The sequence below is a fragment of the Aulostomus chinensis genome, chromosome 21 (genome assembly GCF_037954235.1).
Source record: "Aulostomus chinensis isolate RoL2024-O1b breed Wild chromosome 21, RoL_Achi_v1.0, whole genome shotgun sequence".
NCBI lineage: Eukaryota > Metazoa > Chordata > Actinopteri > Syngnathiformes > Aulostomidae > Aulostomus > Aulostomus chinensis.
The window spans coordinates 24640048-24653357 of record NC_141340.1 but is presented as its reverse complement, the minus strand read 5'-3'; the positions used below and the strand labels follow the sequence as shown (position 1 = coordinate 24653357).

General features: G+C 50.4%; 1 protein-coding gene across 3 annotated transcripts in view; it reads left to right on the top strand.

Moving 5' to 3' along the window:
• LOC147242082 (rho guanine nucleotide exchange factor 4-like) overlaps window positions 1-13310 on the top strand; it is a 94296-nt gene that overhangs the window by 5855 nt on the left and 75131 nt on the right. For all 3 annotated transcript variants that reach the window (XM_086190911.1, XM_086190907.1, XM_086190906.1), the window contains exon 2: window positions 547-579. In XM_086190911.1, the coding sequence (XP_086047037.1) occupies window positions 547-579 (33 nt within the window). The remainder of the gene's footprint in view (window positions 1-546; window positions 580-13310) is intronic.

Here is a 13310-nt window from a genome sequence, read left to right as displayed (position 1 = left end):
TCTTGTTTGTGGCTTTTATGGTATGTTCATCAGGGTTAGTGGATGTTCTGAGTTGAGTAAACGTAGAACTGCTCTCAGGATTTGCCACTGCTGTAACCTGCTCTGTGTGTCACGCTGGCCTCTGCAGCGTTGGAGCGATTGACTGCCCGTGACCACCCTCACTTTAACGCGTCACGTTAAATTTACGGTGTCAAGGGGCTGCAAGTTTCCCTCATGAGGAGTTCTGTTTTCGCCGAGCATCAAAGCTCCATGTTAGCGTTTACACGCCGTGTGCAGGTTTGCCAGTAGGCCCCTTTTAGGGGCTGCGCGCCATCTTGAGCTGCTGCTCAGACCTCAGACGCTCCCCATGTTCACGCACTCAGACGTGTTTCCAACACTCACAGCGTCACAAGTGGCGTTTAGATTCAAGTGACAGCAGGGACTGAAGTCGCTGGCTGTGTGTCACTGCTCGTGCTGCTGTTGAAGTCCTCCAGCCTCCCACAGTGGGCCGGTGGCGTCTCACTGCAACTGCTGCTGATCTCCATGTTCATCTCTGTGTCTCTGCAGAAGCTGCGCTGCCAGGCTGCTGCCCCCCCACAGGTAAGACTCCTCTCAGAGTGTGTGCTGCTCGGGAAGAAACACTCAGTCAGGTGACAGCTTTGTTCTGAATCACACCCTAAACACACACACACACACTTGCACTGTGTAAAGTAAACAATACATGTTAATTCATAAGGAGTCCAGGATAATGTCCGGTTCAGTCCAGGTAATATCCAGGTGTTCTTAGAGGGTTTTGATTGGCTCCTCCTCCTTAGAAGTCGTCTCAGTTGACACCTACTAGCTGTCTGTTTGCTAGTCCAGCCTCTGATCATTGCCCCTGAAATGAATGTCATCTGTCAGGGGGGCGGAGTTTAGCTATTGATGTGTTCAAATAGCAGCTGGGAGGGAAGGAGGGCTGAGCTGATGGCGTCACTGTTTGTTATTGTGAGCCATTAGCTCCGCCTCCTCATCCCTATTATCCAGCTGATTTATCGAGGCCACGGCTGGAACTTGAAAGTCTCTTTTTGTCAGAATGTGTTCTTTTAATATGAGTTGGGTTTAAAAAACCTATAGAACCTTATGTCTCATGACTGAACCATCCCAGCAGGTCGAGAGGCCCTACAGCCCTGAGCTGTGGGGCTTTGATCAACCAGCACCAGATCCATGTCAGATTGAAGGGGGGTCTGAGGGTCTGAAGTTCTGGGTACTGAGGGGGTCTGGGGTCCGAAGATCTGTGGTCTGAGGGTCTAGTTTCTGAGGGACTCCGGGGTCTGAAGTTCTGGGTACTGAGGGGCTCTGGGGTCCTAAGCTAGACATATATATATATATATAAATAAATATATTTATTTATATATATATTTATAAATTAAAAATATATATATATAAATAAATATATTTATTTATATATATATTTATAAATTAAAAAATATATATATATATCGTATCTCGTCTGCGGCACGGGACTGTTGGGGGGGCAGTGGTCCTGCGGTGGGTCCCTGCCCTCGGGGACGACCCTCACATTACGATGGCTAAGCTGACATGGAGCCTGGGGATGTTGGTGTGAGGGGGATGTGTTCTTGGGCTGTGACCCACGCTTGAACCTGGATCTCTGGAGTCTGCTGCCCCCTCTGTGATCCGCTGGCTGGTTCCCAGGGGCAGCACCTCATTCTCTCAGAGCATCTTTGCTCCGCGCTTCACGGTCGGAGGAAACGCTCTCAGCAGCCCGCTTTGTAGTTTACAAAGTGACAAGGATTGAAGTCTGGTTCACTGTGGAGCTGGGAGACCACAGAGGACAACAGACCCAGAACTCTGGCGCTGCTGCTGCTCTGCTGCTGAGGCTGAGACGCAGCAATAAGCTTCAAACAGCTCTGCCACAGAAATGGTGGCATTCAACCGTGAGTTGTAAGTTGACACAGAAATATCACGGCGTGAATCAGTCAGCCTGAAGCCTGCTGCTGCTGACTGGCGTCCAGCCGTCTGGGATGTAACGAGAAGCTTTGAGATTCAAATTTGCTCCTGAAAACGCGTAACACCACTGTTGTGAATTCACTCAGGACGGCGTGGGCGTGTCGGTTTCCCACAGTTTTCTGTTTTCTATTTTTGAAGTTAGGGATCAGTGCCTGGAGTTGAGAAATAGTTTGGTCAGGAAAAACCTCAACCCTAGCAACAGTAGCTGCACAGACGGGCCCTTCTCTGGGACTGTAGGTCTTTTCAGTGGCAGCAGTTCACAGCGCTGCAGTCACAGCGTTTGTCTGATGGCATCTGAAATGACTTGAGGCCTCGAGCTGCCAGGGCCCGGCGGGTGCCAAGCGCTAACTGCCACCTTGTCTGTGAGCCATTTTATTAAACCAGCATGAAGTAGCACACAGGGGGGTCCAGTCTGAGTCGGTCTGAGCAAGAAGGAGAGGACGAGAGGATGGGATGAATCCTATTGATGGAAAATAACTTCTGTTTTTCATTGAGCAGTGTTCTTTGCATGAAGCTGAATAACATTGCATCCAACAACTTTTTTTGCTTGAACTTCTCATAATGTGAATATAAAGTATAGAAGAATAATGAGACCACGTGTTCCATGATGTCACAGTCAAAGACCTGTACCTGTACCTGCCCCGCCCACCTGAGCTCAAACCAAGCCTGCCTGCTCTGGTTGGATATTCTTCAACTCCTGCTCCAAGAAGAAGCCTGAAGCCTGGCATAAAGACAAGAGTTAAGGCCATTTTGTATGTAATCAATTGTACGTGACATCAGGCAAACGTGGCTATGGAGGTGTTTTGGGACTGAAACTGTCACATCAAGCAGGTCAGAGGTGTGGAGTCCACGGAGCTGAAGTGTTTCCTTTCCTGGTCCCAGTGTTTGGGCTCCTGACAGAACGACTGGGTGAAAACCAACCGGACCAAATCAAAGCTGCTGTATCTCGCATCATGTTGACCGCGAGAGTGAGCCTCGGTTGATGTTGTTGTTAGCTTCATGCTAACCATAACCCGCTTGGAACAACTGTCACGCAAACACAGGAACGTAGTTTGGGTCTCGAGGAGCTTTAGTTTGTGTTGAGACAGCCTCTGCAGGTCTGTATGTGGCTACCTGGACCCTCAGAGACCAGGTCCTCATGCTGGGTGCAGCACTGAGCCACGTCAGCACCTGTGCTACTGAAGAATGGTTCTTGTGACACTCTTGTCACACTTCTGCATTTGTTTCCTCATCGTGATTCTCCAAATCTGCGATTTCCAGACGTAAAAGATTCCTGACAGTCTGTCATCGGTTGGATGGGATATTAGACGATGGACTCCTTAATCCTCAATCGCCCCCCACAGGGGTAAATGAAGTTTCGGAATCGGAATCGGAGCCTCCAGAGTCCTGATTCACCGGCTCATTCCACCAACATCCAGGAGTGTGTTTGCTTTGTTCTAATCTGAGGACAGAAATACTACACTTAGTTGGCCTTGATGGGATTATAATCTGTTTGGAATGCATCACTACGTACCTCAGTTTAAGAGCTGGAATTCCTGTCACAGCTTTACTAAGAATGTGGGTTTGCTGGTCAGCCCCCCCCCCCCCCCAACCATTCTCCCATTGGCTGCCTTGGTGAGGCCGGCCTGCAGGAGTTCAGAGGGATACTTGTATGTGGAGGTGGTCTCCTCGGGGCTCAGGTGAGGCCGCGTCTCTGTGAGGGATCGTGGGAAAGGCCATGAAGGAGCAGGAAGAAGAGTGCAGGTCCGCGAGTCTCTTTATGTGACAACAGTAGGAGGTTGTTGCGTAATGAGCAGCCTCATTAGTTCCGGTGTGCTGCATGTGTGTTGTCTTTGTGTGCCAGCAGCTTCAGTGGGTCAGCCGAGCTCGCTGATGGCCAGCTGAGCCAAACGTAGGTTCCCCGTCTCAACTCAACGCTGCAAACTTCACTCTGCCTCTTCTGGGTTTCATGGCATTTTTCAAGGATCAAGGAATTAGGCCAGAGCTTACTGTACAGTTGCACTCATTGTAACCCCCCTGGATTATAGCCCCCCTGGATTATAGCTGGTGTCCTCAACGGAGGTATCAAGTGGGAAAACTCACTGATTCCAGAAGTATTTCTCACTGCTGGAACTTTCCGTGTGAAAGGTTCCTGTGAATGAATTCCAAAACATTCTTTAACGCGTTTCAATCCAGTCACATGACGAGAGTTCTACGTGCCGCTGGGACGGCACCAGAGACGCTGGAGGGAGCAGAGGTCACGTCACTGTCGCGTCTGCAGTGAGGAGTCAGAGCAGCTGGATCTCTGGGATGAACATTTCTCCAGACATGACTTGGACTTCGACTGAGCATCTGTGACCTTTTACACCGATTCAGCAGGGAAGCTCGCGAGTTGAACCGAGTGAGCTTCCCTGGTTTATTACCTGACAGGCTGCTTGATGATGGCAAAAATCACTCTCATGATTATTCATTGATTGGAGAACATTTATGGAACATTGAACACAACTACTGGAAGGAGCGCCTCATCAGTTATCAAAACAACATCTGATATGCGATCAGGGAGCACCAAACATGTCTGGGGTTTTGGTTTGTCAGGAACACGCGGGGGAACAAAACCAGTACAAACCCACGTCCGGTAATTCCTGCTCAGATTAAGGTGGCGGCAGCATGGGAGGATGGCCTCGCAGCTCTGGGGCCTCTGGAGGAGCGTCTGCTTCCTCTCCAGGGGATGGACATGGGGTGCAACCTCCCAGAGGGTTTCACACACACGCAGCCCCCAGTGAATCAGAGTGTAGAGGGGGAGCCGTCACATTTTTCTGCGGGGGGTGAGTGGGCTGGCGTCCAGACTTCAACACACAGTTGACACAAGAGTGGTAAAGGAATTCACTTGGTTTCACATGCGGCCGTGTGAGGGGCAACGATGGGGAGAAGCCCCTGGGCTGTCCCATCCCGTCCTCCCTCCTCGTGTCCATGGCAACGTTTGTGTCTCTAATGAGAATCCTCAGAATGTCTTAATTAGTTCTGTGGTAGGATTTAAGTACGGATGGTAATAAATATCATGGTACTTTGTTTTTTCTCGAAGTTTCAATGTAATTGGTTCTTAGTGGAAGATACAAAAACTTCATGGCAGCTTTACTTGCTCTCGTCCCAGAGCAGACAGGAAGACGGACCAGCTGACTGCTAGTTAGCGCCATGTATGGATCTGATTACCAGAAGCTTGGTTGTAGTCAAGGGGTGTGTGTGTGTGTGTGCGTGTGTGCGTGTGTGCGCGCGCTCCCGTGCGGCATGCTATACCAGGACGTGGCTCCTCCGCTTCCTCCCACCACTGACCACTAATTTTGGCCTCGCCGGCCTGCAGGACCAGCAGAAGCCATTTCTTCCCATTAAGGAAGGCCCATTCCTCTTGGCCTCTGCTTATTTTGTTTCCATTCATCTGGGGTCCTACTTCCTCCCCCCACCTCAGCTGCTCCTGCATGTTCACCTTTACTGTGACCTCACTTACACACCTGTAATGTTTAATGACTGGTCCTTACACGGTGGAGAGGCTAGCTGGGAGGATAAACATCTGCCAAAGCCTCTATGATAGGTCCTGCTACAGCGCGCGCGCACACACACACACACACACACACACACACACAGACACACACATTGCTGGGGAAGAATGCCTGGTTGTGATTAGTGATGGCTACTGAAGCTCAGCTTGGGTCCTGGGAGGCTGAAAAATTCACCGAACTGATGGAGGGACGGACGGCTTTCTTTTTCTGGACATGTGATTCGTCTGCCCAGTTACTAGGGTTCTCTGCCCTCCTGACCAGCCACAACAACGCTCTGTGTGTGTGTGTGTGTGTGTGTGTGTGTGTGTGTGTGTGTGTGTGTGTGTGTGTGTGTGTGTGTGTGAGCTAGACAGATGGGGTCTCCGTGTCGGTGTGCCATCACCATCAGGAGGTGCAGTGATGTCTCAGACTCTGGAGCTGGAGGAGGAGCATCCTGGGACCCTGCTGGTGAGCTTCGCTCCTCTGGCTCTCAGCTTGGTTTGGGAGAGTTGGAGCTTAAGACGACGATCTGTCTCTCATCAGAGCTCAGAACACACCTTCATCCGTGTGTCCACCCTCTGCTGCCCCGGCCTCTGCGCCTGTCTAGTGTCAGTCTAGCTGAGCTGCTAACGACCGAGGAGAACACATGCGTGTGTCCTGTCAAACCTTCCGTCCAGAACTCCAGGAAGAACAGAACAATTAGCACATGTGGATCATCCTCTGTCTCCACCAGGGCGACTGTCTCCCTGGTCGATGGCGTCTTACTGTCTGATACACAGGCGGAGTTACTGACTGCTGACTGTGAGTCTGGCGCTTGTTGTTATAATCACGTGCTGACATGAGGGAGGAGGGTGGAGGTTGTTGCTGGCTGACACTGTCAGCTGACATGATTCTACTGTCCTCGTGAGAGCGGACGAGTGTCTGCGACCCACAGTGCTACAAACACTGTTGCACCACCACACGGGTTGAGTGGTTGTTCATTTGTGTGTCCCTGTGAACTTCAAGATAAAAACAGAATCGGTCAGTGACAGAACGTCATCAGGTGACGGGTCCTCTGCACTGTGCTGGCGTGCAAATTCAGCTGTTTGTCAGTGGACGTTTTCACTTAGCAGCTCCAGGGTCAGATTGTTTACAGCAGCTGATCATGCTGGATGGTCGTCATGGTGACCACAACAACAACATCCCTGTAGGAAGGAGGACGTGCACACAACCTCATCACTGGTCGTCCTGTGTGTGAGCAAATGGACCATCAGAGTCTGATTGAAGGGGAAAGCAACAGTTGGTTGTTTGACCCTGAATCTGAATCCAACGCTTCCAGTGCTGCTACTTCACCACTAGATGTCACTGGATCCTCCTACTGGTCCGCAAGGACTGAAAGCCGTCGGTTGTCACAGTTCAAGTCTCCGCAATACCAGCAGTGATGGGAGCGCTGTGATACTCATCAGATGTGAATCATGAGGCAGGTCTAACATGTACTGGGACCTTTGACCTGCTGATGGACCCTAAACACAGCTGCAGACTTCTAGGCTCTGTTGGTGTGTTGGACAAAAGATTAGCATGTTGCTCTGATCAAGAATTCAGCTGGAGGACGCTTCCCAGTGTTCAGTGCCACTCGTGGTGAGCGGAAGGGGTGGAGAAGAGTGGAGGGCTCTTTACATATGCATCGAGCGTCTTTGAGGCTCCCAGACTTGGCTCGGGCCTCTGGGACGCTTGTTATGCAAATGAAGAAGTGAATGCATGATGATTTCCTCCGTTACTGTTGGTTACCTGGGAAATATGGAGGACCCTCACACTGGTGCCGCTCTGACTCTTAGGACTGAGTTCGTATCAGGGAGGCTTGTGGATTGTGGTTTTGAAGATATCAAAGCTTGCTGGCTGTTGGTGCTGCAGGCTTCGCTCATACACCGAATCATCCGTAAGGTAATTTGTGACTCTGAACTGGCGCTGCGTGCGAGTGTGGAGGTCCAGGTTTCACTGGGATGGGCTCCAGCCCCCCATGGACCCTCTAAGTGTATGGATGGAGAGTTCTGTGTCACTACTTCGCACGTCTCATCGTGACTGCTGGTCATGCAAACTGCTGCTGGGTTTGGTGAATCTGGATCAAGCCGGCTTGGGTCTGAAGAGCCTGTTTTTCTGTTTGTGGCCCAGCAGGAGGTTCAAGAGGTTTTCCCATGCTCGACAGTTCATCAGGCTGTTGTCTCACTAGACGGCAGCCTGCTGAACTAAAAGCTCCCAGCATGCACTCTGGTCCAGCCTCCAGCTCACAGGACCAGTTCAGCACTATTCAGGAAGGAGGGCTGGATCCCGTGAGCCTAGCATGTCATACGTATTTCATTGTCAGTCTCCCAGTGACAGCTGTCAGTGGCGGGGGAAGCGTGTCAGACCTGCAGTGGCGTAGCTAACCTCTGCCGCCATGTGTACAGGGGTTGACCTGTGACCTGTGTGAAGCCATGTTTAGCACCAATATGACTGCCATCACCACTGGGGACAATAACAAGTGCCTCAGTTGCCATTTAGCCGCTGTGGCGCTGCCACCTTCGTTTCGAGATCTTTCATTCTAGAAGGATGTGCTCTCCATGTCTGCAGCAGTCTGCTACCCCCCCCAGAGCTGCGTGTCTGTTTCAGCCTTCACCCGACCAAACAGACTGATAGTGACATTTGATCGTAGAGCTCCACTAACACCGACGCTAAGACCAACGCTAACACGACCCTAACACTGACACTAACACGACGCTAACACCGACGCTAAGACCAACGCTAACACGACCCTAACACTGACACTAACACGACGCTAACACCGATGCTAACACGACGCTAACACCGACACGAACACCAACGCTAACACGACCCTAACACCAACACTAACACCTACCCTAACACTGACGCTAACACTGACGCTAACACTGACCCTAACACTGACGCTAACAGCGACCCTAACAGCGACCCTAACACCGACGCTAACACCGACGCTAACACTGATGCTAACACGAATACAGTCAGAAACACTAAGAGCTCTCGTCCTCTGATGTCAGATCTGCGCTCTCGTCCTCTGTCTGACCTGCTGCTTCTTACAGACCTGCAGGGTTTTCCAGATGTTCGCAGTCTTGTTCAAGTTAAACATGTATTTCTGGGTCTGGATGGTGATCGGCTGTGATTGGTGATGGTGTTTTAACTCTTTAGATGTCTCAGACGACTGATGTGTCTCCTCTCCAGCCTCTGTTGCAACTCATCATGTAATAACAGCTCATAATGTAACAGCGGCTGATACTGAGAGAAGCTGGAGTACCAGAGAGAACCCAGCAGGAACAGGGAGAACATGGAGACTCACACAGAAAGACCCCGTGCTGCAGCCGGGGCTCCACCCACAACCTTCTTGATGGGGGGCCACAGGGAGGACCACTGCTCCACCGGGCCGCCCCTAATATGTTGTGTCATTTTTGTAAAAAATGACATTGATACAGTTCTTGATCTTGAACACCAGAGCGGCGATGCCGTTGTCTGCCCACAGGCTTCTGTCCAGCTGGTGACTCTCCTCAGGGTTTGAGTGTGAAGGTCTGATTCCCAATCAGGGAAAAAGGTGTAAGGAGCTGAATTAATGTGCCGGCGTCATGATCCAGGTGGACTGACTGTTACAAACACCAGGCCTCAGAACCTGGCTTGGGGTTGGTTTGCGCCAGGCTGTCATTATGAAGTCGCAGTCACGTCTCACAGGTGCAGGACGACACGGGGGTGAAGAGACACACCTGGCGGCTGTGATGTCAGCGCAGGGGCGTCACACCTCCCCGCACAGGCTCAGGCGGTCAGGCCGTTTGGATGTTGCTGTGCTTGCTCCTTCACTGTGCTTCATGTATCCTGACAGGACGTCAGCAGAGCGCGTGAAGCTCACTTGGGTACCTGGTGTGCCGGAGCGGTGTGTTGTTACAAGGAAACCACGAGTTATTAACCTCAAAGGAAAAACTGATGGTGGTTTTCGTATGATGTCAGCGCGGCTCTTTGATGGAGGAGGGTGGTGATGCATGTTTGAATGTTTTAGATCAACAGGAGCGATGCTGCGTTGAGAGCAGGCCGACAGAGGAGCCCTCACTCACCAAGAGACCTGAGACGACTTGAGCTCAAAGACTTGTGAGACATGGCAGTCAGGTGTTCCTTTCTATTTTTGACCAGTCGCTATTTTGTCTCACACGGATTAATTTCATCATGTCAGGATACAGTTTCCACCCTGCCATTGTTCGGAGGTCTTTCCCACAGGAATAAGCAGCATGTGAGAGGGAGGCGTGCGTGTGTCAGCTTGTCGTTTGTTCCCGGCGCTCCGAGGCCTCTGTGGGCAGCGCCGGCGTTAAGCCTCTTCTGTCCTAATTGTGCTGCTGAGACGTTTTTGTGAGGAATCAGACAGAAGCTCCCATGATGGACAAAAGTTCTTAATACAACACTGAATTCACCAAAACTCTCAGACCTGAACTCCAGTTGGACGTTCTAGGTCACTGTAGTTAGCAAAGCGCTAACGAAGGTGTCGGTGGCTGGTTGGTGCGTCGTTCAGGTGATCCTGTACACTCAATCCCTTTTCCCTCCAAAGGGTTGCTTATTTCCCTGAACTAAAGGACGACGTGCTCTGCGTTGCCACAGTGGGTCTCTCACGTTCCAGGGACCATAGTAGCAGTTTTTGAGAATCTCAGAGATGCGAGTCAGCAACAGCTAGCTGGAGCGGTGCGGAGCAGTCGCAGCTACCGTGTCAGAGAGCTAGGTCCAGGTTAGGCGCCCTAACACCTGCAGCAGCTGCACTCAGCCGTAATAGCATGATAGCTAACCAATTCCCAGTATCACCATCAACGTGCTGTGTCGTGACCTTCCTGAGTTCCTCACTGGTTACCAGGTTTCTGGAGACATTTTCTTCAAAATGAAGAGGACTTTTCCTCAGAATGCAACCTTAAGACACAGGCTAGCAAGTTTTATGATTAAAACATGTGTTTTTTAAATGTGAGTATCATTCTCATGTTCTGAAATTAACCTTGATAGCAACATAGCTTAGCATCGCAGGCTAACATTTTCATACTCATAAACCGAAGTTTCTCCCTGCAGATCCAGTTGAGCTGCGTGACGTTCAGGTGTGCTGTTGCCTGGCCTGTAGGCTGGCTGGTGAATTAGAGATCAGATATTTGTCTCCTAAATTGAGTCTAATTTTAGGAACTAATGTTGGATGGGTGGAGCGACAGAGTGTGATGTCACAAACCCTCTTCGACTTTAATCTCCAAGATTTCTGACAGCCAGAAAATGACACAGAGCATCAAAACTACCAGTGCAGAATCCTGGCTGCCATCTCAAAGGTCTGACTTCAAACTGGTCCCCACACCGGTGCTCCTCTGGCGATGCACACGCCACATTTGACATCTGTCAGGTGACCTGCTGTTGTCACACAGATGTCCAGAGATCCAGCAGGAGGAAGCTGCTGCTTACGACTAAAGTTGCACCGTCATTAATCCAGGTGTTCATCATTTGAGCCCTGCTGCTGCCGAGGCTCGGACGCTCTGCGTGAACCGTCAGCTCCGGGACGTCCCGGTGTCTCTCTTCCTCTGGAACCCAAACCGACCACAACGCAACCGTTTCGAGCCAAACAAGAGCCTGAGTCACAGCCGCAGCTGGCCAGGGACGTCTGCTCGTGGCTCCGACCGCCACTTCACGCTCATGGCACTAGTTTAAATCAGTCCTCTCACCTCAGGGGAGGAATCCTGGATGGAGGATGTGGACGTGTGCATGATGGCGTGAGGAATGAAACGCATTTCAGTGTCCCTCTTAAAACCACACCAGTTCAAACCTGGTTGTTTCCATTTACCAGCGTAAGCCAGTGGTGTCGCTTATTACTTATGATTACTTTACAATTCTTAAGAGGACAAAACAACATCTCATCTTTTCTAGGAATATTTATTGAACACACACACACACACACACATTAAACACCTCCACAGTAAGTAGCAAACACAACTCAACGAGACGTACGCACCGTAAAACATCTTCAAGGAGCAGTGCAGCTGTCCGTCATTCATAAACCTATTTAAATACTGTCAGTACGCAGCGACAGCCCTTCGATGATGTCAGGTCAGTTTTATTAGTGTGGCCCCAAACCCCAACCAAAGTTCCGTCCTGACTCTGTCCAAGTAGAGCAGGTCCAGCACCTCCCTCCTTCAATGAACCTCCACCCAACAATTCTCCATCAGCAGCACATCCTGCAACAGCAGCCACCAGAACCTTCCTTTACCAGCAGGAAGGTGGAGCAGATCCAGGATCAGTGGGGACGGAGAGAGAGCAGGAGAGCAGGACAGAGACAAAGACAGAGAATGGAGGAGGACAGAGAGACAGAAGGAGAGAGAGGGACAGAGATAAAGAGATAGAGAAAGGAGGAGAGACTGATGGACAGAGACAAAGACCGAGAATGGAGGAGGACAGAGAGACAGAAGGAAAGAGAGGGACAGAGATAAAGAGAGAGAGAAAGGAGGAGAGACTGATGGACAGAGACAAAGACCGAGAATGGAGGAGGACAGAGAGACAGAAGGAAAGAGAGGGACAGAGAGAAAGAGAGAGAGAAAGGAGGAGAGACTGATGGACAGAGACAAAGACAGAGAATGGAGGAAGACAGAGAGACAGAAGGAAAGAGAGGGACAGAGATAAAGAGAGAGAAAGGAGGAGAGACTGATGGACAGAGACAAAGACAGAGAATGGAGGAGGACAGAGAGACAGAAGGAAAGAGAGGGACAGAGATAAAGAGAGAGAGAAAGGAGGAGAGACTGATGGACAGAGACAAAGACAGAGAATGGAGGAGGACAGAGAGACAGAAGGAGAGAGAGAGACAGAGATAAAGAGGGAGAGAAAGGAGGAGAGACTGATGGACAGAGACAAAGACAGAGAATGGAGGAAGACAGAGAGACAGAGGGAAAGAGAGAGAGACAGGAGGAGAGACTGATGGACAGAGACAAAGACAGAATGGAGGAAGACAGAGAGACAGAAGGAAAGAGAGGGACAGAGAGAAAGAGAGAGAGAAAGGAGGAGAGACTGATGGACAGAGACAAAGACAGAGAATGGAGGAGGACAGAGAGACAGAAGGAAAGAGAGGGACAGAGAGAAAGAGAGAGAGAAAGGAGGAGAGACTGATGGACAGAGACAAAGACAGAGAATGGAGGAAGACAGAGACAGAAGGAAAGAGAGGGACAGAGATAAAGAGAGAGAAAGGAGGAGAGACTGATGGACAGAGACAAAGAGAGAATGGAGGAAGACAGAGAGACAGAAGGAAAGAGAGGGACAGAGATAAAGAGAGAGAGAAAGGAGGAGAGACAGATGGACAGAGACAAAGACAGAGAATGGAGGAGGACAGAGAGACAGAAGGAGAGAGAGAGACAGAGATAAAGAGGGAGAGAAAGGAGGAGAGACTGATGGACAGAGACAAAGACAGGGAATGGAGGAAGACAGAGAGACAGAGGGAAAGAGAGAGAGACAGGAGGAGAGACTGATGGACAGAGACAAAGACAGAGAATGGAGGAAGACAGAGAGACAGAAGGAAAGAGAGGGACAGAGAGAAAGAGAGAGAAAGGAGGAGAGACTGATGGACAGAGACAAAGACAGAGAATGGAGGAGGACAGAGAGACAGAAGGAAAGAGAGGGACAGAGAGAAAGAGAGAGAGAAAGGAGGAGAGACTGATGGACAGAGACAAAGACAGAGAATGGAGGAAGACAGAGAGACAGAAGGAAAGAGAGGGACAGAGATAAAGAGAGAGAAAGGAGGAGAGACTGATGGACAGAGACAAAGAGAGAATGGAGGAAGACAGA